General features: G+C 39.5%; 2 protein-coding genes across 3 annotated transcripts; one reads left to right on the forward strand and one right to left on the reverse strand.

Moving 5' to 3' along the window:
* Positions 1-6: 6 nt before the first annotated feature.
* On the reverse strand, positions 7-21,085 carry LOC123965097 (cytosolic phospholipase A2-like). Its single transcript, XM_046041662.1, has 19 exons — positions 20,778-21,085; positions 19,107-19,222; positions 18,081-18,162; positions 17,652-17,800; positions 17,447-17,560; positions 16,716-16,753; positions 16,000-16,144; positions 14,525-14,661; positions 13,912-14,134; positions 13,538-13,652; positions 11,807-11,944; positions 11,624-11,713; positions 8,659-8,724; positions 6,891-7,021; positions 6,619-6,733; positions 5,761-5,945; positions 5,472-5,661; positions 3,010-3,167; positions 7-2,287 (listed from the first exon to the last, which is right to left on the reverse strand). Exons 2-19 carry the CDS (start codon positions 19,122-19,124, stop codon positions 2,129-2,131), a joined length of 2,253 nt encoding a protein of 750 aa, XP_045897618.1. The 5' UTR covers positions 19,125-19,222; positions 20,778-21,085; the 3' UTR covers positions 7-2,128.
* Positions 7,197-27,053, forward strand: LOC123965098 (prostaglandin G/H synthase 2-like). Of its 2 annotated transcripts, none has more exons than XM_046041664.1 (10): positions 7,197-7,627; positions 22,412-22,528; positions 22,632-22,775; positions 22,900-23,043; positions 23,408-23,589; positions 23,671-23,754; positions 23,851-24,097; positions 24,873-25,159; positions 25,266-25,413; positions 25,995-27,053. In XM_046041664.1, the coding sequence occupies exons 3-10, from the start codon at positions 22,757-22,759 to the stop codon at positions 26,405-26,407; spliced, it is 1,524 nt and encodes a 507-aa protein (XP_045897620.1). In that variant the 5' UTR covers positions 7,197-7,627; positions 22,412-22,528; positions 22,632-22,756; the 3' UTR covers positions 26,408-27,053. The 2 variants fall into 2 exon arrangements, with proteins under 2 accessions (XP_045897620.1, XP_045897619.1); XM_046041663.1 differs by lacking the exon at positions 7,197-7,627 and adding an exon at positions 21,959-22,113.

The raw sequence follows: 27,053 nt of genomic DNA on the forward strand, positions 1-27,053 counted from the left end.
ACAATATAAATTCTCTCTTTTATTACATAAACATTATGTAGCCTACATGTCTTGATTCCCTAGAACTGACCGTTTTGCATCTTACATATTTGTAAACACTGTCAAAGATCATAATAATGTAATATGACAAGAAAATATTAGAAAATAAAATAGCTACAGCTCACATGCTTTCTAAAATAACTAACGTTAAGCTAAGAAGAAAAATAACTGTGTAACATGACAGCTCACAGACTTTCATAAGATGTCTTCACAAAGTATCAATGCTTGTTTTGTTGCAAGTAGTTTTGAGTATAAACTTTGTCTTTGAACAGTATTTCAACATTTTAGGAAATAGGCTTACTGTATATGCTTTTTTTGAAAATTAACCTGAATGGAAAGATTAATACCACTTTTACATCTGTCCGGTAAATATAAGGCTACAGCCACCAGCCGGTTAGCTTAGCTTTGCTTAAAGACTAAAAATAAGGGTAAAAAGCTAGCCTGGCGGTCTCCAAAGGTAACAAAATCGGCCTACGAAGTAAAACTGGAACTTTCGAGAGCATTTTGGTGAAAGTACCAGCACTGCTATGCTTGTAAAGTGCACCGAGTTACATCATGACTTCAGCGTTCTATAAACAGCAGACAGAGATGAGAGTGGTAGCGAATAAACGTCTTCCCCAAACAATTTCTTTAAAGAAAACATAAGAGAATGCTGTTAACTACTGAAAACATAAAATGCAACAACTGACACAAATGATCTGCTAAGATATCATCATGAGTCCCTGCAGCAAGACTGCAGAACACCTTTTTTGTTTTCTCAGTTTCTTCTAAACCAGTGGGGGCTGAAACATGGGCATACAAGTGCTTCAGTCTAAACTTCCACTGCTCTGTGCGCAGCCTTTGAGACCCCGCAGGTATAGGTGTAGTGTCAGATTCCAGGCCGCCACTGCTGCAGGTGTAGGTGTAGTGTGTCAAATTCCACTGAGTGCTGCTGAGAGCCACCATTTTCAGGTGCGAGCAGGTCTCGTGATCACACTCACTACTCCACCCAGCCTTCCCTCGCTCTGACCTAAGCTCGACTTGATCATATGGGGGCGTCCAGGGAGTTCTGCAACAAGTTGGTTTTGGTGGGTGGAGTAAATGGCCCGTGAAAAACAAACAATGCCCGTACCTTTAAGGTAGCCTGAAACAACATGGTCAGGAAAGTAAACACACCTTTATCACTATTAAAACAGAGAGAGAAAAAAAGAGGGAGAGAAGTGGGGCCGTTTCTATGGTATCATGTTTTGTTTTTCCAAAATGGTGGCTTTAATATGAGACACTCCCTACAGGGGAGCAGGGAGTGCTCCTTCCGTGTAGGTGGGTAAGCATCATTGAGATGTTTGAGGTATCTAGGGGGGTGCAGTAGGAGTGTTTAGGAGTTGTCATCAAACAAAACCAATGGTTACAAGCTCCTCTTTCATGTTCCACAAACAAGATTACATGTTTAGACGAGCCATCCGGTGAAAAAAACAAAAACATGGTGATTTGCATGCTCCATAGTCGCACGGTCCGTATGGAAAGATTTCAGCTGATAAACAGTACAGGTGAGGCTTCTTACAGTGCATTCACACAGCTCATAGCAAAATGTAGACACAGCGTGGCTGCAGAAAAAGTCATAGAGAGAGATGCAAGTGCAGCTTTGCTCTAAGCAGCACGAACTGAAGCCAAGAGAGTTGTCCAATTGACCTTGGAATGTTGCAATTTCAAACTAAGACAGTTTGGAAAAGAAAGGACACACAAACAAATATCCTGTTGTTTGTGATGGAGCCAGATGGTAGCTGTAACAATCCAGTCACACTGCAGCGTTCAGTAAGTGTTGAAATTCATCATCCAGTCTTTCTCACATCCAGCAGGAAAAAGCAGACATAAGCCGTTTGTGATCAATAAACACAAACAGTTTCCCCAGCAGTCAAATTCGTGCAAATAAAGTCACTGTGTCGTATATGAATGCAATCATAAGGCTTTACCTGTAAACGTTAAGGTTCTTTCCATAATCAAAAGTATGATTAAAAGTATACAGAAAAGAGATCCACATGATAGCATTTTCCAAAAAGAAAATGCGGTGCTTTCCTAAATCCCTAAAGTCCGCTTTCTCAAACGTCTCAAATCACTGGTCATCATTTTCCGGGAGATTCCAGGGATTTCCTCGAGGATCTCTTTTGAGAGACTTCTTTTTTGGGATCTCACTGAGGGAGAAATGAAGTGAGCGGCACGAGGGATTCTCCTTCCGGGACACAATGCAGTCCTTGATGGCTTCTTTAATCACCTACAGGGCACAAATCCAAAATGACAAATTGTATCAATCAATGTTTCATCATCAATGAGGAAACATAAAATTATGTCAACTCCATTAAGGTATATTTCAAACCCTCAGGCAGTCAAATGTCACTTAATGTAACATCCAACAACAGAACCACGCCGCTAGCATGGATAAAAATGTTGACACGCTTTAATAATACAAACATTAGTATGTACAAATTTTTTGCATTAATTCTCGTGCTGTAGGGTGCATCTAATTTATGCTGGATCAACCTGTCCAGGTATTTTGGAAAATATTCATTATTGACAGTATACGGCTAAATGAGCTGACCTTCCAGCCAAATCAAATACATTGCATCACATTTTGAATCCTTACTCACCAGGGAAGTGACTCAGATACAGTGAGTGAAAGTCAGTCTGACCTCTCATAGTGACACACCTACTGTAAACTAGACAAGACTTGTCCTATACGGTCTTTGATGAGTTTTGGGATTTCAAATGTTTGATTTTGCACAACAAGCTGATATGTGTGTAGTGACAACGCAAGAATGTAAAACTTCCCTACTGACAACACTGAATGAAAGTAGATTACCAATGAATGGACGAGGGATCAGCCTTTGAGTCTTACAAACTGCAACACACATCACTATTATTTCCTGTTGTTTGATGTCAGAAAACTCCTCTACACCACCCCGCATCCTGTAGTGAAACCACAGCCGCAGAACTGACCTCCAGGTTGTTGAGAGTGTTGAACTCCATCAGGTCATGCAGTCTGGTGTAGGCCTCGGTGGAGTACTGGAAGTTAAAAGTGGAGAATGGTGACTCGGGGTCATCAAAGATGTCAAAATCAGCCAACTCCTTCTCCTTCTCCGTCTCTCTGGGAACACCTATGAATGAATTAATATGTAAAAAAGTAAGTAAATAAATACCAAGTTCATATACACAAAAACTCAAGACTGATCCACTGGGATGAAAACTGAGTTGATATTAAGGACAAAAGATATATTATATAGTGAGTTGTTCTTGGAAATAGTAGTTAACAGAATACTTCAAGTTCTATTTATTAGCCTTCTGGAGCTTTTAATAATATCACATGATATCATGCGGCAGATGGACTTGGCTGGTTTGTCATGGAATTGTAGATGTCCACTTTTTCCCAACACTTTTTGGACCTCTCATCCATGTTGGTTTAAAAGGTTTGGGTTTCAAAGTTAATTCTTGACCTTGGAAACAACAGGGTAAACTGATTTTGATTTGATTGAAGAGTTTGTTTTGTAAAGAAGGTCATGAATGAACTCAACCTTTAGGCCAAGATAAATGAGGTCCTTAAAGTGGAAATTTGAACATCCATGCAAATTCCATCTGCTGATGAAGATCATGTGAGGTAGTCCAGAAAGGCTAATACTAAACCTAGAGGTGAGCTTGTTTTGTCAACGGTATTTCGAATATTCCACTCAAAGTGTTTCCTCTAAATACTAAGGCAAGACACTGCAATAAATATTTGTGATTGTGTGTGTTAAAGTACAACCTTATGCCTTAATGTAACATCATTTGCTGGTGAAGACAATATCTACATTAATTTAACGTCTAATTCTTCTCTTTTGTAGGCAGAAACAAGACATGTGCTTTTATCCCAGCGGTAGATAAAAGGAGAATAAAAAAATAATGATGTAGGGGTTTTGAAGGTTTTGAGCAACATGCCACAAAGCATGCGCAATCATGTTTTTATCATCTTAGAAATACATCAAAAATATCTAATATCGATCTATCTTAACTTTTAAAGACAGGGAGACCATTTTACACGCCTTCATCTCATCACGCCTGGATTATTGCAACAGCCTTTTTACTTGCCTGAACCAACAATCTATTGATTGACTCCAGAGCTGCCATGCTTTTAACAGGAACCCAAAAACGTGACCACATCATTTGTATGTTTTACAATAGATTTTAAGATTCACTGATTACTTTTAAGGTTCTTCAATGCCTCTCTCCCTGCAATATCTCAGACCTCTTAGTACAGTCTAAAAACTAAAGCGGACAGAGTTTTTGCAGTCAGGGCTCCGACTCTCTGGAACAGCCTGCCTGAGAAAACAGGTCAGCTGATACAGTGATCTCTTCCCCCTTCTAAAAGCACACTTTTTTCGGAGAGCCTTTCCTGATTTTACTTGAGTTTTAATTTTCTTTGAACTGTCTTTTACGTCATTTAAAAACATTTTCTTAATTTCTTTTAAAACCATATAGTTTTATGACTAGTGTGTTTTATTTAGCTGTCTAACATGATTATTAAAATGTGCTCTATAAATAAAAATTATTGTTATTCATATTTTGAAAAGGATTTGTGTTTAAACTGGTTCTTCTTTCATAGTACGAAAAAAATATTTGCCTCCACTATTGATATAGAAAAAGTAATCTTAATATCTATAATACAGCTTTTTCTAGATCTTTCAATCACATAGAGTTTTCTCTGTATTTTATGAATTTCTTAATTATTTCTGAGGTCAGTACTCAAAACAGCTTGATCTATTCAAACTTGATTCATGATCTACTTTTTGAGGACATTTTTAACACTTATTTTGAATTTGCTTTACTTTTGTTAAGATGACATACCACATGCAGGAAGAAGTTATGGTTTTGAAAATGCAAACATACAATAGTGAACCGATGGGAAAGGGAAATCCATTTATGGTATAATTTCCTTCAGATGTCTTTTGGGTTTGAGTGCAAAAAGCTTATAACATCCATAAACAGACTGCGGAAGTATGTGGGCCGATGACCTATTGAATGTAAAGAGGTGGAGATGAGGTGAAGATGTGGTGTTAGTGTGGCTCATGATATATGGCCTGTTTACACACAGAGCTCTCCCACTAGAGTGAGAGATATCAGCATCTGGCTCCTTGAGGAACCATAATTCACACTGTGGTTCATACCCGCGTTTGTGCGCACACACTCACACTCAGTAAACTGCTGATTTTTTTTACTGGGGTAACTCAGATCAGGGGGCCAACGTTTGGCTAAACAGAAAAAAAAACTTTCTGCTGCTGACTGAACATGGTTGAATTACAGTGCGCAATTTTAAGGAAGAGATGCCTCATGTGTGATGACGGTACAGCATCACTATAATAATACAAAAGCCCTGGAATATTTTCCGCCTCACACATGCTGGGGAAACTCCCACATATGCACATACTTACCAGGTGCCTTGAATGTCCTGAAGTTGATGTTGACCAGGACAAAGTGGATAACAGTTGGGCAGTTCTTTTCGCCGTTTTTTGGTTTGAAGACGTAGCATTCCTTCAGGCCCTCACGGTCGAAAACTTTGGGGTCGATCTTGGGGAATGGAAGCTTGTTCATTCGAGCCCACTTTTCTGCCAACAGGAGCTCCTGTAGCAAATGTTTACAAATTTAGAAAAAAAATGTTTATCACCTGCTTGCACAAATAATTTCAGCAATTCACGACTGTAAGAATAGTCAGATTCTGACCTTGAATGGGGGACTAGAGTCGCTGGGTCGTGCAGAAAAGTCAAAGGAGATTATGAGTTCGACACCACGCTGCGGCCGCAAGATGAGAGGGTAGGGGAGGTTGTAGGTCAGGCCACTGTCCACTATATGGATCTTTTTACTCTTCACATCCAGAGGCTCGTAAATACGATCAAACTCATCTGGGTCTGAGAAAATCACACAAAATTAAATAAATAATGCATGAACATGATTGGAAATGTTCCTTTGTCTGCACCCAAATCTTGTTCCACATGACTGACCCAACTGACTTAACTCTGTAATGACTCACCTACATCATGTTCAATAGAAGTTGGGCTGGGTATCATTTGAACATTTTTCAAACCACACCTGTGTTTCAGTATCTGTAAAGCTACCTTACTCTATACATGTTTTAGAAAAATCTTTTTTTTAAAGTAGACCTTGTATATTAATATAATCAGTCTTTTAGCTACCGCTTTTATCCACAGCAACTTACAATTTCTATATATGTCAGAGGTTACACACCTCCAGAGCAACAAGGTGCTCAGGGACACACTGTCGAATTTGTTGCAGTGGGACTCAAACCCGGGTCTCCCACACCAAAGGCATGTGTCTTATCCACTACACCATTGCTTTAAAATAACTGCATGTAATGTCGCTTGTGAAGCAGCAGTATAAAGACTTCTACAACACAGAGAATAAAATCAACTAAATTGTGATTTAGATATGGTCAATTGGATGCAATTTGGTTGAAAGTGAGAATGTGTTGAGTTCAGGTTCGATAACCAGCTCTAACTGTAATTCAGTTTTCACTTCCTGCAAAAATGAAGTCTGAAAGCAGCGAATAATGATCCTTCTTACCTGTGACGGCATCCACCTCCTCCTCAGCAGCTGTAGTGGCATTGCATGGGACCTCACCTACTGGAGAGTAGGGGATGTTGGTGTTCAGGTTCAGGCCCAGCATGAAATTATGCACCTGTCAACAGGGTAAAATGGTTTATGGAGAGAAAAAGAGGTACGCTTAATTTGAATATAGGGAAAGTTAAACAAGAATGCAACTAGAGCACATGCAGTGTTTTGTATGAAGTGTTACATAATTTCATGGTTTCCGGTGAATCGACATATTCAGGTACCTTCCCGGCCCGGCCCTCTCTTGTGTTGAATAAGGAAGAGTCACTGAAGAGCGACGTGAACATTCGTTGAACCCAGCTAGCCTGAGCAGTGCGATGGTACTCGTCTTCTGCCTCTGGGTTCTCGGTCCCACCTGAATAATAATGACATAATGAGATTAAAATACTGACAAATGTTGTATTAAAGACTCTTTTTTTCTGTAATAAAAGTGGGGGAATTTGCAACTAAACCAAATGAGGATACTTGAATGCCTTAAAAACGCAAACATTAAAAACAAACAAGATAGTTGCTATGGCAACCGGCAGCGCTTGAAGAAGCAGCAACCGGTGGCTCCTTCAAACTTTGCTACACTTTTGTTTTTTATCTGTTTTTCCCGGCTTTGTTGCCAAACATGCTTGCTAAACTCTGACATAAATACATGGAAGATGAAGACGGGGTTTTTGGATTAAAGATCAGCAGACCACAATCCACCCGGCGCAAACAACCGGACCAGGCGCCACGGCGGGTGCGGTGATTGCTCAGAGGAGTGGAAAGAGAGCTTTGATGGCCCAGTTTGGACTTAATTCTGCTCCTAAAGATCCGGTCTGGACAAAATGGGACTCATGTTGACCAAGCAACGGAATTCACGGACTGTTGTGCCCAAATCGTTACAAAGTCCTGCCTTATCAACATCCGGATCAAGCACTCGCCAGGTGGTCCATGTTCCGAGATATCACCTCAAGACTCTGGTAACATGAGAGTAAGTGGACTTTTACATCAATGATGCTCGGTGCTCAAATGCAGTCGAGACGGATTCTGTTTCCCAAAAGTCAGACTGTTTATTGTGTATTTGAAACTTTCATACTACCATCAGGTTGCTGCTGTTTACATTCACCCCAGATGCAAATTCAAAAAATGCCTTCCAAAATGTAATTTTATCTACCTCCCACTGAACTTTCCAATGGTTTTGTGTTATTTTTTTCCAAGTCTGGGAACCCCTGTTAAGTTTGATTGAAATCTGGCTGCACTGCAGGTTTTTAATGTATCAACTGACGGAAACATCAGACATTTCCTCAATGTTACTAAAACAAAAAGGTGCTTTGAGACAGTTCTGAACATAAACTGGACTGTTGCTGTTAATTCTATATTGGACAAAAATGTATGGCTTTTAATTATTCACCCAAATATGTATGCACATACATGTTCGTACACCTTTTACACCACTGATAAAAATGTGTGTTCCAAGATCAGTGCACTATTGGAAAACCTGAAGATGTCTCTTTTTTGTCAGGCAAATATCTGTCGGGCCTTCTGTATCAATTGTGGTTTCATTGATTTATACAAAACATTTAGTCACAGTTTGATGGCCAGAAACACAACTCCAGATGAAAGACAATGTTGCTCAGTAATTGCTGGATGTGTACATAAGCAACTGAGCCAACAAGCTAAACAGATCAACTTAAAAAGTAATTTAGTACCTCAAAGTTTTCAGGGGCGTTAAAGATCTTCAAAGCAAAGACTTACAAGTGAAAGTTAGATGTTTTTGCTGACCTGACAGCACCCATAGAGACACTGCAACATCACTGTTCTGATGTAGCTGTGTCATGCTAACAGATGCAAATGGAAACATTACCACAAAAATGTAAAATGTGTTAAGGCGTAGACTTTCCCTCTAACCCAACAATGTGTCAAAACATACACTGACACTATTCAAAGTCACACGTATTTAAACTGCACAATAAGGTGACTGTTTGTAAGCTCCTTGTATGAATCATGCATATCTTTGCTCACCTTTACGTGGCTCGTCCTCATTGTCCAAACTGTCTTCTCCAACGATGTGCTGCGGTTTGATCTGCTCTGTAAAACACAAGGCAGTTTCACTTATCAGGTTATAACTTCAAAAGAAGCTTGTTAATCTCATTTAAACCATACCACATATCAACTGTGCCTGACAGAATGTTTTTGTTCAGTTATGTGACATTATCAAATTCACTGTCTATTGTTTATCTCTAGGTCCTCAGAGAAATGCAATACACCTGATAAACTAATGCCTTCTTAAACTAGGTGGAGATGTTCTTAGTACTTTAGTACATCCAGTGCATTGTCAGAGTGTGCCTGAATGTTTAAAGGTCACCCTACACAGATGAATTCAACCAAAACAAACATCCGATGAGCTGTCAGAATAATCACAGGAAGCAGATACCTGCCCACTGTTATGGTAACACAAACACACATGCATGCCACACATTTTTATTCTGGCTGTTGGCTATTTTTAAAGGTGTGAGGATACCTATTTGTGTCAAAGTGCTTAAAAATAAGTGTGTCATGAGACAAAGAGGCAACCTTAAGAAAAGACAGATAACAATAGAATCTTAGACACGATTAAATATTAGTAGGAGGATGTACCCTGTATTTTGTTATTTTATGTCATGTATGACGGCACCTCTAATTGGTTCACTCTGACGTTGCCTTGCTTTCTGTCTCCACAGCCCTGTTTCAGAAAGCAAGTTAAACTAATTCTAAGCCTAACCCTGAACTCTGAGTTGCCTACATTATATTTTAAATATATTTGTTGGTTTAATATTATGGGGACAAAAGACACAGGGAAAGAAATTGTTTAATATGGATCAAAGACATAGAGACATGATTATAAGCTCTAAATCTGATCCAGTAATCATGTGTTTGATGATTTGCACTTGAAAAGCTCTTAATTAGGACAAGAAAATGTGATCATATCACCCCTGTTTTAGCATCATTGCACTGGCTCCGTGTTTGTTTTAGGATTGATTTTAAGATTTTACTCATTACTTTTAAGGCTATTCGTGGCTTGGCTCCTGATTATATAACTCCTTATGAGCCTTCCCGTGGTCTAAGATCTTCTGCCAAGGGCCTCTTGTCTATTCCTGGAGCCAGACTCAATGTAAGAACAAAAGGTGACTGAGCATTTGCTGTCACGGCCCCGAGGCTCTGGAACGACTTGCCTGAGGAAATCAGGCTGGCAGGGTCAGCTTCTTCCTTCAAATGTCTTTTAAAAACGTACTTTTACCGAAAAGCATATCCAGATTTTATCTGAGCTGCCACTCATTTTACTAATCCTGCCCTATCGTTCTTATTCTCTATTGTTCTTTGTTTCCTTGTCTAACATATTTGTTATACTCTATTGTGATCCTTGTTCTTATATTCTGTATTTTACCCCCCTGTATCTTATTACCCACGTGGTTATTTGGTTTTGCATTTTATGTGTGATTTGTTGTGAAGCACTTTGTACTCTGTTTGATAAGTGCTATATAAATAAAGCTCATTATTATTATTATAAAAGGTGTTGAGATTTAAATACAGTAGATTTTAAAATGTAAATGTAGTAAATTTAGACAAAACCACTGAAATGCTGTTAAAACACAGTAAGATTATATGCAGCTTATTAAAAAAACTCAGTGCCAAAGAAATGACTGACAAAGCATAAAAACATTAACTTTAGACAGTCCTGAGTAACAAACTATTATCCAAGTTGGATTTTCATTCTGACACACAGTAAACCTTGCTAACTAATGCACGCTGTGATACAGTCTGAGGCCCAATCCAAACTACTCTGTTTTAGTTTACAAACGGAGAATTAAAACAAATACGATCTCCGTCCACACCAGCGTTTCCACTGCGTTTTGGAGTTGATCTCCGTCTACATTAACAACTGAAAACGCACAGCTAGGACCCGTTCAGGTGCCCTGGGCATGCGCATGCCAGTGGTAACATGAAGCAGATGGTCTATTCCGTAGTTACAGAAGATTTGGCAAAAGAATAAATAAATACAGACTAAGCATCACACCAGGGTTTTTCTGTTGCATGGATCAATAACGAGCTGGGACTGTTACTGAATGTAACACGGGAGTGTGGCGGCAGAAAACATACTGGGAGTTGTTGCATGTAGGCAGATGAGTGTTATTTGCATGGTACAGAATATTTTAATAATATGATGTCAAAAACCCGGTCAGCAGCATCGTGTTTCTGCTTTGCAAAACCCAATCAGAGAGCTGAGTGTGAGCAGCTGCGTCATCATTTCTAAAACGCCCTACGGAGTTTTGAAATGCAAAACGGGGTCGGCAGTGTTTCCAAACTTCTCCGTTTTAGGTCTTCGTTTTCATCGTTGTAGTCTGGACAGGAGGTGCAAACATAGTAAAAGGTCTCCGTTTTAATTCAAAAATGCAGTAGTATGGTTGGGGCCTGAATCAATGACCAAATGAAGTGACTCTGAAAGAAGGCGAAGACAGAGAGAGGTTTGTTGAAGAAAACCTGCCAGCGAGCAGGTTAGGTTCACAGAGTCAGTCACCATTGTAACTGAAGCTTCATACCATTTTTTACCATGGTATGTGACCCAGAATTTAAGATATCTCTCTTTCTGGAACTTTCCGGAATACATATTCTTCTATGCAAATAATTTATTTATTGGCAAGTACATCCAAATATGTTTTGGGTTAACATAATTATAAAAAAGCCTGAAATTGTATTTTTATTTATATAGTACACTGCATCAGATTTTTTCAAAAATGTTGGCTCAGCTTTTGATTGTATCACAGGATCTTCATAAACAGCAACTGAATTGACCTTGTGGGGACATAATTGTACTGTGCAGTCAATCCAGTCAAACACTGATTTGCACTTAACCAGCAGACAGGCATAATTTAGCGCTTACCTTCTGTAAGTCAGAACAGTGTAACTCAGGACAAAACACATGTAAATCAGAGAAACTGAGAAAGATTACCTAACTCCTCCTCCATGGTGCTGCCACCAACACTGTCTTTGACTCCTAGCACTCTGTTGAAGAGAATGGAGAAGGCGCTGCCCCACACACCTGACACAGTGAAACCATACTGTTAGTAGGTTTACTCATGTAAAATGTTCTGACTGTTGTGTTTAGTGGCATAGATGAAAACATATTACTCACCCATCAGAAAATGAATAGGGTTTTCCTCGTACTTCTTGACAACAGTTCCCATGAAGAACTTGCTCCCAAACAAGTCGGGGGTCATAAAGGTGCCGTACTTTGCCATCCCGATTTCATACGGGCTGAACTCCACCCAGTCTGCAGATTGAAATCTCAGTATTAATGTAACAGAAATGTAACACATTTTTTTAGAACTAGTATGATCATATGATCACCATAGTGTAATGACTAATATGTCTGCTCTGTGTGCTCAGTGTGCATTTGTACACTAGAACTGCAAAATATGTACAGCCAATAAATGCAATTATTGCATTGTAATTAAAACTTAAAACATTCAGGGTATAACAGTCCCTCATGCCGAAAGATAGACAACTGGATAGAATTTGACAGCATTTATATTTGAATCATAGTTAAACAGTAGTCAGAGTGCCTGCAGTTAAAATGGGCACAATCAGATTCATAAACAATGCACAGAGAGAGGGAGGAACCACAGGGGTCAATAAGGGCCCAGAGCTCACTTCTGTCCCACGGCCCACAGGGGGGTTATTTAGGCCTGGATACAATTCTCTCTATACCCAGTTGTCATTTTGAAACATTTACAGCAGGTTTTGAAGCAACAAGCTATCACATACATAACACACACAAACATACACACAACATACCTAAACCTCTGGAATCTTTTAGACAATTGCGTATTAAATATTAAGATAATTTCTAAAGTAATCTACTTTCCTTAAGCTTACTTTTACGGTATTTTCCATTGAGCCGGGTCATAAAGAAACCGGGGATTCTTGGTAAGTGGAGAGTCAAGAAAAAACTGAAGAACAAGTCTAGTCACTTTTAAGTGTTGTCTTTTTCTTTAAGTTTGTCTGCGATGGTGAGAACAGAAAAAAAATGAACTATTTAATTCTAGATCAAGAATGCCTGCATGAATGAAGCATATAAAAGTGACACTGCAAAATATTGGCATTTCCTCAAACTAGAAAAAACAAATAGCATGCTTGTGGCCTGTCTTCTGTTGTGGTAAACAGTTTCATGTCGCCTACACCCCAAATGAGATAGTGTCAATAAGGAAGTTTTTTCACTTCATGAGCTTCATGAGTCAAGCATGTAGTGTCATCCAAGATATGAATATTTAATTGGAATTGCAGCTACCATGTTGAGTTTTTCTAGGTGCTACTTTTGGTACAACATCAAATGGATTTTGAACTTGTAATTAAAACATGCTATTAGTCAGGCTCCTATTTATTGTTTATAGATGAGGTCCAGACAGTGTCCAAAGGACTTCACCCACTTGAGTCTTACTATAATACAAAAGTTATTGGTTTTGAAGTCAGTAGATAGTGTATATCTAAAGGTTTTTGTTGTTAATTTAATGTATTTTATATTCACTTGTCTGTAGAGAACAGTTGCTATCAACAATGAGGAAGTACGGCACAACATGGGACTAACCCAGAGTCTATCATGGCCTTGTGCACTCTACTCAGTTCCTTGATATTGAACAGTTGCTATCTGTCATCACAGAGCCATCATCAGACAACAGCCCACCACATCATGACACATCCTCTCTGTGGCAGCAGAGCAGTATTATAAGGAAATGAGTACTGCTGGGTTATTTTGCACATAGTCAAACTCATCTGATCCTCTCTAGTCACTCAATACATATGCAAATGAATTCTCTGAGGGACATGTGCTAAATGCAACACATACAACAGAAAGACAGATATTTACCTGCAAACATGAGCTCAGAAACATCTGGCTTGACATGCAGACAAGTGAAAAGAGGAAGGGGACTCTGGGCCTGGTTTATTTTCTCCTGTACGCTACTAAGCTTCATGTCCATCCTCTGGTAAAAGAGAACACTTTTAATCATTTACACTCACACTCTGCGGGTGCAAGTGCCATCTCATCATGATTGTCATGGTTACATGGAAGTAAAATTTAAAAAAAGAAAATAAAATAGAGGGTGTGAAACACTGCACAAGAGGAAGGAGGAAATTAAACATGAATTTAAGGTAAGGAGAGGACTGAAAAACTTCTGAGTAATAAGAAAATGGCAAAATAAGTAATCCCATTAAATGAAAACAACAGTGGTTAGCTCTTACCCCAGGTATAAGCGTCTCTCCTATAAGCATACCGAAGATATCGGTAAAAGTAACTGGCTGCCCTTGGGCCTTTTTGGTCCACAGGGCCTGGATGTAGTTAGTGATGTGTTTGGGAAGCAACAGCCTAAGTGGGTTACTGCGAACTCTGTTCATCAGCTCCTTGTTGATGTCCTTTGGGCCCGTATTTGGAAAGTCTGGGTGTGAGTAGAGAGCTGACATGTACCTACAGTGAAAAAGAGAAAGTCTGAAAGAGGCACTGCAGAAATCTCAGTGCAAAGAAAAAATTGTTTAATATTTGTAATCTGTTTAGGAAGTACTGTACTTGTAAGGAAGTTGAATCCAATAAGTCATGTCACAAACATGAAGATGGAGACTGATACAAGCCAAAGATGCTTGTTTGATGATAGCTTCACATCAGCAGAGGAAGGCAGGAAAGATTGCCAGAGAAGGGAGGAGGCAACAGCGAAGGAGAGTTCAAAAGAAAGAAAGGACAAAAGAAATATAGTCGTAATAGAGAAAGAAAAAGAGAAAAAGAAAGAATGTGTCTTTAGAAATAAAAGGGGACAGGAAAGAGGTGACGTAACAAGAGAGAAGATGAGAAATATAAACTGACCATGTGGATCCGGAGAGGCCTGCGACATATGTGGCACAATCCAGGACACCAGACTCAAACAGGGCTTTCATCACACCAGAGAAGCCAACCATGGCACGGAAACCGCCTCCTGAGCCCGCTATGGCAATCACTGGCACCTTTCACACACAATACGAGGAGAGAGTAATTTCATGAAGAAGAAGAAGAGTCATGCTTAATCACATAAATACATACTACACAGATTTGAGTATGAGTCTCACGTTTATTCTCATTCTTTAAGGTTGAGCAACTTCCCTCCTGTGCCACGTCACTTTGGCCTTCGGATTTTCAACTATTTCATCATTCTCATTGTGCAACGTTGCTTCTTTTCTGCAGTCTGTATTTATCATGTAGTCATTTCTGAATATTCTGACAGAAGTCTTTCCACAAGACTCCTGATTCTGGATAAGGAGTTAACGGATGTTGCAGCATTGTAAAAAGCAGCAGCTGGTTATCTAATTCCTCTGGAGCTTCCGGCACATGTTAAAGAAGAGAGCAGGGTGGGCTGGAGATTATAGCCAAAAGGCGTTTAGCCAAAACCAAACCAGCAAGAAAATGAAACTTAGCTAAGCTAAAAGCAGAGCAGGGGAGCAGAAGTTGGGGCTTTGCGACATGCTCACTGTATGGTTTGCTTTCCCTGTGGGAAAGCTGAGAACACAATGTGTGAAAAAGTGTATCACAGTTTTGAATTTAGCAAGGCAGCAAGTCTGGTCACATTACTGACCTCGAAGATTTGCATGATTTGTCCATATCACACATGTCACATCCATCATTCCTGTATACATGCACAATGTCAAGAGGCTGCAACAGCTATAGCTCAGTCAGCTAACTCATGTGGAATGGGTTATTGTGAGAGTGTAAAATATGTACAGCATTGGTATTTGGCATCTAGTCTCAGACCTCATCACTCCCCACAAGAAAACTCGGCACATCAGGGAGTGGGGAGTGACGAGTGGCAAGTGATGACTCAGAGCTTACAGGTGAATGCTCGGCTTGTAAAATGCTCTACAAATAGCAGCAGTAGCAGCAAATGACAGCATAGCTTTCATGTGAGTGGGCTAGCAGCAAAAGAGTGAGAAGAGCACTGACAGTTTAAGTTCACTGGCATAATGAGATGCGTTGTAGTGAGAGAGAAGGTACGCCATGAGTGTACATTAGCTGTGGACTGTAGTTGACTGCCTGAACAGGCTTGTATCACTTCATTGATGTGGCTCTATTATTGATGGAATAGTTTGAGATTGAGGGAAATGCTCTTATTTGGTTTCTTGCTGAGGGTTAGAGAAGAAGACATACCACTTTGTACCCTAAATATGAAGCTACAGGAAGAAAACTTTAAGCACAGCTAATGTAAATACTGGAATCAGGGGAAAACAACCAATTTGCTCTGTCTGATTAGAAATCTACCTTATATCGTTTGTTTAATCTGTACAAAAACCAAAGTGTTTAGGGAGTCCCACCTCCTCTGGAGAGCTGGGGAGGAAACGAGGCTTCTCCATGTCTAGCAGCTTCTTGATTCCCAGCATCACTCTTTCTTTGCGTCTCTGTCTGAACTGCTTCTCTTCGTCACACAGGGCCAGGCTGAACCGCAGGTCCAGCTTGGTACTACAGAAACAAATTATTGAAATAAGGTTTACTGAAATCTCAGACAGAGACAAATAATAAGTATAAGGATATGATCTCTCTGTGTACGTAGCCCTACTGATGATGTTGAAGCTGATCTTTAGGGCATTTAAAATCTGCCTCTGGCTGGTCTGGAGTGAAACCCACATCCACAGACAGGTCATGGCCTCTCACCCTTTACTGCTCACCTTCTCATAATTACTAATCCTTCAGATATGTATGGCATTTCTAAACCCTCCCACTAACCCCTATACAGCAATGATGATGTATTTTAACCCTACATTAGATTACACAAGTATCCTGTTGTTAGTGAGTCATGCTACTTTAAGTTATAATTTTTGTCTCTGCACTGCTCCAGGTGACTTTCTATGTAATCTTGAATTCCTGTATATTCTTGAACCTGACACAGATTTGTACACAAGCCTTCATTTATTTATATCCAGTATTGCCTTTTCACATAATGGCCTTTAGGTTTATTATAGATGGAACTGGGCAAAACAATGAATTGCTGTAAAACTAAATACAATTATTTGAATTTGAAGTGAATACGTACCAGATCTCCAGCGTCATCTCTAAGTACACTTTGGTCGCCTGTCAAAACAATGAAATATGTTGAGTATTGTCCAGTAAAAGAACAGCTGATTGTGGTTGGTAATTCTGTCAACAGGCAAACACAAAGTGTCACAAACAAAATCTACAAGGTAAAAAATAAAATAATAAGGAAATAGTTTTGAGTTATGTAGCATTACATCATATGTAATATGAAGCCAAATGGAAAAAGTATTTGGTTTCATGTGCATATTTCCTTGTAATATTTCCTCTCGACTGAAAACTAGCGTTTGCTGTCAGGGCCCCGAGGCTCTGGAACAGCCTGCCCGAGGAAATCAAGGCGGCTGAGTCAGTGAACTCTTTTAAGTCCCTTCTTAAAACATACTTTTATAGGAGAGCTTTTCCCGATCTTATTTGACTTTATTTTATCCCTTTTATTTTATTGTATTTTACTAATTTTATATAAAATTTTCATGCTCTTATCTTTTTTTTTTTTTCTTTTTTTTTTTTGTATTATTCTTTACACTTGTTAAAGCACTTTGTAACTTGTTTTTGAAAAGTGCTCTACAAATAAGGATTATTATTATTATTATTACATGTTTTATTTCTTCACAAATTGTGGGATCTTAACTAGAGTTTAATAGAAACTGTTGTAAGTTTAAATAATGCTTGTCCTCACAACATGAGTTTATGTTTGAACTGTCAATGAGTCTGCTGGGGTTACAGGGTTCTTACTTTGCCAATGAGGAAACTCTCCATCTTTGTCTGGCCTACAGGGAGCGTGGTGATGTCATAGGATGCAGTCCCAAGTGTCTCATCCATCACGTAATTGGCGTCCATTAATGTTAACTGATTGGAATAAACATCAGCAGTTAAATGGATGATTACATTTCAAGAGCTACACATTAGTTTGTGCGAGACAATAAAATGCAGGTGTAACCTTCAGGATGTTGTGCTGGTTGGGGTCTAAAATGAAGTGAAATGTCTCGTTCCATTTTGGGTTGATGTTGTTGTCTATGTGCTTGGTCCTTTTTCTGCTCTCTGGGGCCGTTGGGATGAACAGCTCCACATATGGATCTGGGGTGTCCACTGCACACACACACAAACACACATTGAACAGTGTTACTGAATAGTAATAGTAATCTGAAAGTATCTCCCTGCTCACGTTCACTTGTATTGGGATATTTTTGTGTGAAAAGTTCATTTTGATCTAAAATGATTTTGGTACAAACAATTCCAGTGAAAATATCACAAACACGTACATGTAGCTACCATGTACATGCAGTATGCCTTGAATGATTTGCAGCAACAATATGTTTGCATGTTAGAATCACATACATAGGGGGGAAAATAAATTATTAAGACTCACACAGGTCACCCAGTGCTCCCTTTGTGACGCTCTCGGCTCGAACCACGGTCACTATGAATTTGTGAGAAAACTGCTGTTCAACCTGCAATATAACATTCATTCAGTTTAGTTTAGCTTCATTGTCATCACTGTGGGAAAATCACTCCATCTACAACGGAAACAGCCATTACAAATACAAATCACACAGCTAAGTAGGTGCATAACCCATGCTGTAGAAGAAATATAGGGTTTGGGGTTAGGCAGGTTCACTGCAGCTTCGTGTGTCAGTCAGTGAAATTTTGGGCAGGTTGACACCAACTATTTCATCCACTGTGCCATGCTCTTGTTCAGGAGCTTCCCAGCTGTGTTCATACTGATCAATAAATACTTTCATCTCGCATTTCACTAAACATACAGTAACACAGTCTGGTAATTTTATGGATCAGATACCAATAAAATATTGACTTGTTCCTAGTGGTACTTAAATGTAGGTACAGTGGAAGAAGAGGACAATGGGAAACAAGAGAGTAACAATTCCACAACACTTTATAATAGCAGTCTTTGTTAGATGAAGACCAGATGGGGAAACCTTACCTCGTAACTGCAAAAGCATATGTTTGTATTGTACTTACACCTATTAACACAAGGAGCAGCACCTACACTCTAGTCATTCAAAAGAACTTCTTCTACAAGTACATTGCTGTACATTAACGATTCCTCATTATTCCACGATTTGTACCCATTTCTTTAAGCTTCCACACGTAAAACTACATATCTGTAACCTAGCATTGTTGAGTACACCTGTCATCATTTTGGGAACATACTCCATATACTTTTCAATAACTGTTTCAGGTGGTTTTGAGAGCGTTCCCCAAAGCCCCTTGGTAGCATCTCGTAACTGGGAAATATGTTAATTCCTATTAAACTATCTTACTTTTTAAAGAAATGTTACTATTCACTGTAGTTTTAAGGTGTGAGCATTTAACAGGGACAGGAGTAGCCTTTAAAGAATGCTTGGCCTGCCTTAATACAGGAAATAACACTCACAATTATATTGGAAGCCATTGTGTGTTGTGTAGGGAGTAATTCTCAGGAAATCCTTGGTCAAGATGTGAACTTTAACTCAGGAGAACATCTCAGTTAAGAACTGGAGCGTTTGGAGCCTGAAAGATGAAACACAAACATTTAATATCAGTACAAATGCATAAGTACAGCTTTAAAATACAGAGAACTTACATGAAAAAAATAAAAAACACTCTATTAAATGTGTGATGCTCTGAAATTATAAACCTAGAATTTCCAGTGGTTATGATTAGCAAGGTCAGTCAATAACATCCCACCACCACAGCCTCACCACATCCTCAACAACCAGGCAAACTTACTGTACTTTTTGAAGGAGGATACCCTTTTATAAAAGCTGTGAAGCACTTTGCATCTTGGCATGGGCAAGGGGAAGAGTGCTGAGCCACAAACATATGATAGGACAACTGGGCCAATAACTAGCATTAATGTGTGTCTGATGCTTAGGTGGGTGTGATATTTTTAGCAACCATACACACATTCTCTTTATGATGGTTGAACAGGTCTGTTGATAAGAAATTTGCATTTAAGTGTGTGTGTGTGTGTGTGTGTGTGTGTGTGTGTGTGTGTGTGTGTGTGTGTGTGTGTGTGTGTGTGTGTGTGTGTGTGTGTGTGTAAGCGCTGGTGATAGCGTATCAAGGTCAGCGAGTCTTTTCTCAGCTGTTCACCAAAGCGTATCATTACTGAAGGGACTGAGAGCACGTAGAGAGTCTGTGTTTTCACAGTACTGGTCACGTAGTTGGCATTAGTGGTCCAACTTTTCTAAGTGCCAGTTCACTCTGCCCTTGTGCTGCACTGAACAATGAGTGCATGCAGGATGCTGAGTCCTGTGTGTGTGCCAACATATCCCAGAGACCTCACAGCACAAAATTTTCATATGAGGACGCAAAACGTGAAATGAACACACAGCAACCAACCGTGATGCAAAACAGCAGCAGTAATTACAGGTCTTAAAGGCATACAGTAAGCCTCCTACTGTACAAGTGTAGTCCTGCCTCAGACATAAAAGGTAAAGGTCGGAAGTTAAAAACAAACAAATTAACTCACAAGATGCCTTCTATGAATCACTGAGCATTTCTCAAGCGAAACAATACAGGGAAAAGTCATCACCGTGTAACTCTTATCTGGATTAGGCTTTATTCAGAACCTGTTATTAGGTCACTATAGGCCTAAACAGGTTTTGCCTGATTCTAATTGGCTGTGCAAAATAAGGTCATTTCTTAGAGGGCTTGATGGTATGAGTTTGCAACATGCAATGGTATTGCCTCAGATAATGTGAGTCAATAGAGATGATCGAGGAAGCTATCAATTTGCAATACTGTAAACACAAAACATGGCAGCAACATAGGAAATAACATATTTATGAATATAAAGATTTCTAATAGGTAACTAAATGCAATGTTCGCTCTGATCTGCCATATTTAGGTCTTTATACAGGTCAATTGCATCAGTGAAAGTATTTTTGTTCTGTAAGTGTGCGTTTTGTTTCCTTATCCTCTTGAGTTACGTAAAGGGACTGTTCACCGCTGGTTAAACCACCACTGGCAACACTTCCTGGCAATGACTTTCCTCTCCAAATTCCTGTCCATTCCAATTTGCAACATTGTCTCGTAAGAAGAAAGGAAAATGGAAACGTACCTTAACTGGAGAGCGCTATCAACTCACAAATCCTGAAAAGTGTGTCATGCTTATGGAGAGTATCGTTCCACCAGTGCTGGAGGAGGTGCTTCTCCGAAACACAGTATCCTACAAACACTCGGCAATCAGGAGTTTCACAGTCGGACTTCAATTTGAAGAAAAGTCTTACAAACACGAGCTACACGGAGACGACAAAATAACCACACGGTTAAGATGTTGTTTATTAGAAAAAACGACAGGCAGGGAAGAGTTCCGGCACCTGAAAACTCCGAACAAGAGTCAGAATTTGACTCAGCGGAGAAAGCTGCATCTGACAAATTGCCCACCTCTCCAATGCGTAGGCATCGACGTCCACATGAGGGCGCGTAAAGTCTGACTGTGTTGAGAGAATAAAATTTTTTTTGTGATTTTAATAAGTATATGTGACGCTTTAGTGACATGTGTTGTTCAAAGATTCCCCTTTTGGTCGGCATGCCGTTCTTTCCCGTCCATGTCTTAACCCGAAACACTGTTTTTAAAGTAATGATTCATTTAGACAATAAAAAAAGAGAGAAAGTTCTGCCTGGACATAATGCCAACAGAGACCCGTGATTCAAGTAAATTTTATCAATAAAGTAAATCATATCAATTCTAGTACCTCATCGCTTAGAGAAAAATAAACCAGCTGGTAATTTCTCATGACTGAAAAATGGGCTACAAATGCATTAGATATTTTTATTTCTATAGGTTTGTTCAATGACAATTTATATATGCTACAGATCTGTTTTCTTATATGAAATTATAACTTGATCTTCAATGTTGTCGTCTTCTTGTGGAAATTAGGACATTGAGGCGACATTCATATCTTTAAAATGTATCTTTAATATTGTAATAGTGGCCCCTTTCTATAGTAGGTTATGAGACATCAATTAAAAAGCTATAGGTTACGATAATAAAATGCATTTCTGTAAAGTCCCATACTCACTACTTGCAGGGGAAGAAATACAGCATTTAAATATTAAAGTTTGAAATTTTCAGAATTTTAGTTTCATTCATTTCTAAATTTTCCATTTAAAGAATGACATTAAAACAAGAAGGAAAAGATGTCGGTAAAGTGTCACATTGCCAAAACTCAGCTGAGCCATTAAGAAAAAAAGTTACGATGACGTAGCTCAAGCTATAAAGGTGCATTGACACTCCGCTGGTAGACATTCAAACTCGCAGCCTCTGAGCAACACAACCGCAGAAGAGAGAAGAGAGCAGGAAAGAAAAGGAAGATCCGACTGTCTTTGGAGTATGAACACACTCACATTTGCGGTTTTCCTTTTGGCACTGGGGTTTCTTGTCTGCAAAGCCAGTAAGTACAGGAAACAGAAAATTCTATCCAACAATTTAACCAGAAGCAATCTTTAAAAGTTCGGTTTTAGCTCTAAAGTTTTGTACAAACTTTAGTATTTAGAGACCTCTCATAATATGTTGATACAGGCCTACTTTTATAGGACTAGACTATAGCACTAAAAGTGTTTTAAAAACGTGTCTTTGTTAGCTCAGAGAATTATTAGCCTATTTTGTAGTGTTTTGAGTGGGTTGATATTATGAGTTGTGTTTGTATCTAAAGTAAATTGTCAGTAACCGCACAACTTTGTCTTTTATAGGTAACCCATGTTGCTCAGACCCATGCCAGAACAGGGGCGTTTGCACAGGGCTTGGGGCAGATAATTATGAGTGTGACTGCACACGCACAGGATATTATGGACAAAACTGCACAGAACGTAAGTGTGACACACACACACACACACACACACAAGGTTGTATTTAGGAATTAGGATGTATGTTGCGTTTCATTGATTTAACTTCCCTCTTGACCTTCAACAGCGGAGTTACTCACATGGGTCAAAATCTCCCTAAAGCCATCACCCAATACGGTCCACTACCTCCTCACCCACTTCAAGGGCTTCTGGAACATCATCAATAACATCTCATTTCTCAGGGATGCCATCATGAGATATGTGCTGACATGTAAGTGTCTCTAGCACAAAGGCAAAAAGCTTCTTAATACAACAAATCATTTGTACATCAACTTTTGGAGAAACACTTGTGGCATTTATACTAATAACAAAATTGTTATTTTTTTCCTCCTTAGCCCGATCCCACTTGATTGATAGTCCTCCAACTTTCAATGCGGATTATGGTTACAAAAGTTGGGAAGCCTATTCCAACCTTTCGTACTATACGCGCACCCTGCCACCTGTGAGTGAGGATTGCCCAACACCTATGGGGGTAGTAGGTGAGAGCAATCTCTTTTTTGATTTGGGGAGAACCAGTTTTCTCACATTCTTAAATGGTGAGCAAGAGTGGCTTGGCCTCATTACACCACATGCAAACACTGAAATGATCCCTTCTGCTGGATTGAGTGGAAATGTGCACAGCAAAACCTGCCCCAGCTAGCCAGAACTAAAGAACATGAAACTACTTTTTTCTAATTTTACATTAAGTTGTCTGAGAACTTTACAATGAAAGTAAACCTGAGTTACAGCTTTTCCAAGCCTTACCCTAAGTAAATCATTTCACATTTCAATCACATTAATGCGCTTAAAGTTCTGTATTATAATCTTGTATGCTTACTGTAATGTTTGTAATTTTTTCCCCAGGTAAAAAGGAGCTTCCTGATGCTAAGCTATTGGCTGAGAAGCTTCTGGTGAGAAGACAATTCATTCCGGACCCGCAGGGCACCAGTCTGATGTTTGCATTCTTCGCGCAGCATTTCACCCACCAGTTCTTTAAATCCGATATGAAGAAAGGGCCTGCTTTTACAGTAGCTCAAGGTCACGGGGTAAGCACAGCAGCAAGAGACCACATTTGTGAATGAATTATTTATTAATACATGTATTAATGGTGTTGTGTTTCCATTCAGGTGGACCTCAACCACATTTATGGAGATGGCCTGGAAAAGCAACGCAAGCTCAGACTCTTCAAAGATGGCAAGCTTAAATATCAGGTATGAGAAGAGACAGTTGTACTGTAATTTGAACAGCGAAATGCTTCAGACAAAACAATGTATAATATTTGCTCTCTCTCTTCGGTAACTCTGCAGATCGTGGATGGAGAGGTGTACCCCCCAACAGTAAAGGAAGTGGGAGTTGACATGCACTACCCTCCTCATGTCCCTGACTCTCACCGCTTCGCTGTGGGCCATGAGGCTTTCGGCCTGGTCCCCGGTCTGATGATGTACGCCACAATCTGGCTACGGGAACATAACCGGGTGTGTGATGTGTTGAAGGAGGTCCACCCTGACTGGGACGATGAAAGGCTCTTCCAGACCACACGGCTCATTCTAATTGGTGAGTTTATGAGGTTCTGAGAGCTGCACAAAACTAAAAAAAAACAACATTTGCTGTAATATAGCGGGGAAAATGAAACCAAAGTAATAACAATAAAGGCACGCCATGCACTTGTCATGGTATTAATGTAGTTATAAAAGGAGGAAGTTGTACTTTTTATTTCTGTAATCGCCTACTAGCATTCGAGCTGTCCTTTGAGAAACAGGATTTACTGAAAGATGTGAGAAAGAGGAAATGTCCTAATTTTCCTTTTCAGGACATCACTGCGTGTTTACAAACTATTCCCGATCCCCTCAAAGTGTTTTAGGACACATAAAATACACTACTTGAATGATAATTTGTGTCTGAAATGGATTTCCCACAACTACCTGGCTAAACAGTCTTCAAAATTAATTGAAAAATGCAGAATCTCTGAATATTATTCAAAAGTTTACATGCTGGACACATGGTGTCTCTAATTCGCTGAAAAGTTTATTGTCAGTGTTTGTGCACTAGAGGTTTCACGTTTCCACATCACACTTGTCTAAGTTGCGTGATGAACCTCGATTGGCTTCCAAACTAGTTGCGATCATGCTCGTATGTACATGTCTAGAACTCCCATTTAAGGTGAGCACAGACACTTTCCACTTTCAGCAGATGAATGGGAAAACACACATACGTTATTCTGCACATTGAAGCTTCTTGAAGTAACAAAAAGCAAAATGCTTTTACAAAGGGGAATGTAAGCTTTTATAATATCTGCATTATATAAAATATTTAATCACTTGTCCTGCAGGAGAGACCATCAAGATTGTGATCGAGGACTACGTGCAGCACCTGAGCGGCTATCACTTCAAGCTCAAGTTTGATCCTGAGCTGCTGTTCAACCAGCGCTTTCAGTACCAGAACCGCATTGCATCAGAGTTCAACACCCTGTACCACTGGCATCCACTGATGCCTGATTCTTTCCACATTGAGGAGAAAGATTACAGCTATAAACAGTTTGTCTTCAACACCTCTGTAGTGACTGAGCACGGCATCAGCAACCTTGTGGAGTCGTTTACAAAGCAGATTGCTGGACGGGTAAGAACAGTTTGAACTGTGATAGCAGCTTTTAGATTTAAATTGTAACACAACTGTTGTGTCACTGCTTTAAGGCTGATTAACTGATTTCCATAATTTTGTTTAGGTTGCCGGTGGCCGAAATGTCCCAGGAGCTATCTTGTACGTGGCCATTAAGTCCATTGAAAACAGCAGAAAGATGCGCTACCAGTCTCTTAACGCCTACAGGAAGCGATTCTCCATGAAGCCCTACAGCTCTTTTGAAGAGATGACAGGTGAGACAAAGTCAAGGTCACTTGCAAAACCTTATTCTTGCAGATTGAAAGGATGACATCAGATGATTAGTGAAGAGGTGAAAGGAAATGTTGCCTCAGGACAAATTATTGTGTTGTTATCAATAGCCTTGTCATAAACTGAGTGCAGGAATTATATACAAGATTGAAAAACACTCCCAGACGCTACAGATCAAAGCTTATGTCATAGCGAAATGGGTAAAGAAATGGGTTGGACTCAGCTTTATTCCCCAGCAGCTTTGTAGGTTAGGAATTTATTTCCGTGAGCAGATGTTCATTTCATCTTAAGATATTGTAAGCAGACTGTCATCAACAGAGAGCAAGACATAAACAGACAAGAGAGGCCTCCTGCTTCAGAGAAAAGTATTTAAATGTCACAAGAAGAGAGGAATTAATGTTGATTAAAAACTAACTGTGATGTATGAGGAGAGAAAAATATCAGAGTGTGTGTAAAGTTGTAAGAGTCAAAACGCAGAGCTCATATTTAGACTCGCAGCAAGATTTGCAGCTGTGTAAGTGAGACAATCCAGAATGAGGCTCTAACTAAAACTCTTTTTACTCAGGAGAGAAAGAAATGGCCGCATTGCTCGAGGAGATGTACGGACACATCGATGCTGTGGAGCTCTACCCGGGTCTGATGGTGGAGAAACCCAGGCCTAATGCCATCTTTGGGGAGACCATGGTGGAGATGGGGGCACCTTTCTCCCTCAAGGGCTTAATGGGAAACCCAATCTGCTCCCCGGAGTACTGGAAGCCCAGCACATTCGGAGGTAGCGTGGGCTTCGACATCGTCAACACGGCCTCCCTTCAGAGCCTCGTCTGTAATAATGTCCGAGGCCCCTGTCCAGTGGCGTCTTTTCATGTGCCAGACGTCAAAGACACGGGGTCCATGATCATCAACTCAAGCACATCCCATTCAGGCAGCAGTGATATCAACCCAACGGTCATTTTAAAAGAAAGGACTACTGAGCTCTAAGTTTTATATATTAGTAGGTTATTTTTTTATGTATTTATTAATTTATTTATTTTTGTATTTATTGTCTTCTATTTATGAGAGAGCAACAGATGTGTTTTATACTGAATTTTGGTATTTTTGTCTTGTTATTAAGTACAAAATCTGCGGTTGTGTTAATTTATTGAACGACTTACAGTTAAGTTATTGTTACAGTAATGACCTCAATCACTGCTTATTGATACTTGAAAGTTAGTTTACAGTTTTAGGTACATACTGTAGTAGCGTACATTACACTTCTAATGTAATTTTTTTTTCATTTAATTGCTTGACTGCCCATGCGCACCTTGGTGATACGATTGCCAACAGTTAGTAGTGATGACACATATAGTAGTGATGTTCATGGTGAATTTACTGACTGATCTTGACTCTCTTGATATAATTTGACACATAGTAAGGTGAAATCCTAGTTCAGTATTATCTTACTGATTTTATTCTTCAGTCTGTGTGTCAGGTTGGGGTAATTTGAAATGGCAGTTAGTCTCAGACTCTAAGCTGCACTGTTTAGAATTGTCTGTAAAAATAGCCATGCAATTTGTTTTGCTCTGAATGTTTTTTGACTTGCAGGTTTGACACTAATAAATGCTTCCAGGAAATGGAGCAGAAATCA

The sequence above is a fragment of the Micropterus dolomieu genome, unplaced genomic scaffold (genome assembly GCF_021292245.1).
Source record: "Micropterus dolomieu isolate WLL.071019.BEF.003 ecotype Adirondacks unplaced genomic scaffold, ASM2129224v1 contig_8665, whole genome shotgun sequence".
NCBI classification, from domain to species: Eukaryota; Metazoa; Chordata; class Actinopteri; order Centrarchiformes; family Centrarchidae; genus Micropterus; species Micropterus dolomieu.

What these genes read in the sequence shown, in the direction of transcription:
- LOC123965097 (XM_046041662.1), bottom strand. An exon ending in TGAGGACGAGCCACGTAAAG is followed by an intron (nt 7,022 to 8,658) that starts GTGAGCAAAGAT and finishes ATTATTATTCAG; the next exon opens with GTGGGACCGAGAACCCAGAG. An exon ending in GAGAGGGCCGGGCCGGGAAG is followed by an intron (nt 6,734 to 6,890) that starts GTACCTGAATAT and finishes CCCTGTTGACAG; the next exon opens with GTGCATAATTTCATGCTGGG.
- LOC123965098 (XM_046041663.1), top strand. Translation starts at nt 22,053, where the DNA reads ATGAACACACTCACATTTGCGGTTTTCCTTTTGGCACTGGGGTTTCTT. An exon ending in CAGTAGCTCAAGGTCACGGG is followed by an intron (nt 23,590 to 23,670) that starts GTAAGCACAGCA and finishes GTTTCCATTCAG; the next exon opens with GTGGACCTCAACCACATTTA. An exon ending in CAAAGCAGATTGCTGGACGG is followed by an intron (nt 25,160 to 25,265) that starts GTAAGAACAGTT and finishes AATTTTGTTTAG; the next exon opens with GTTGCCGGTGGCCGAAATGT.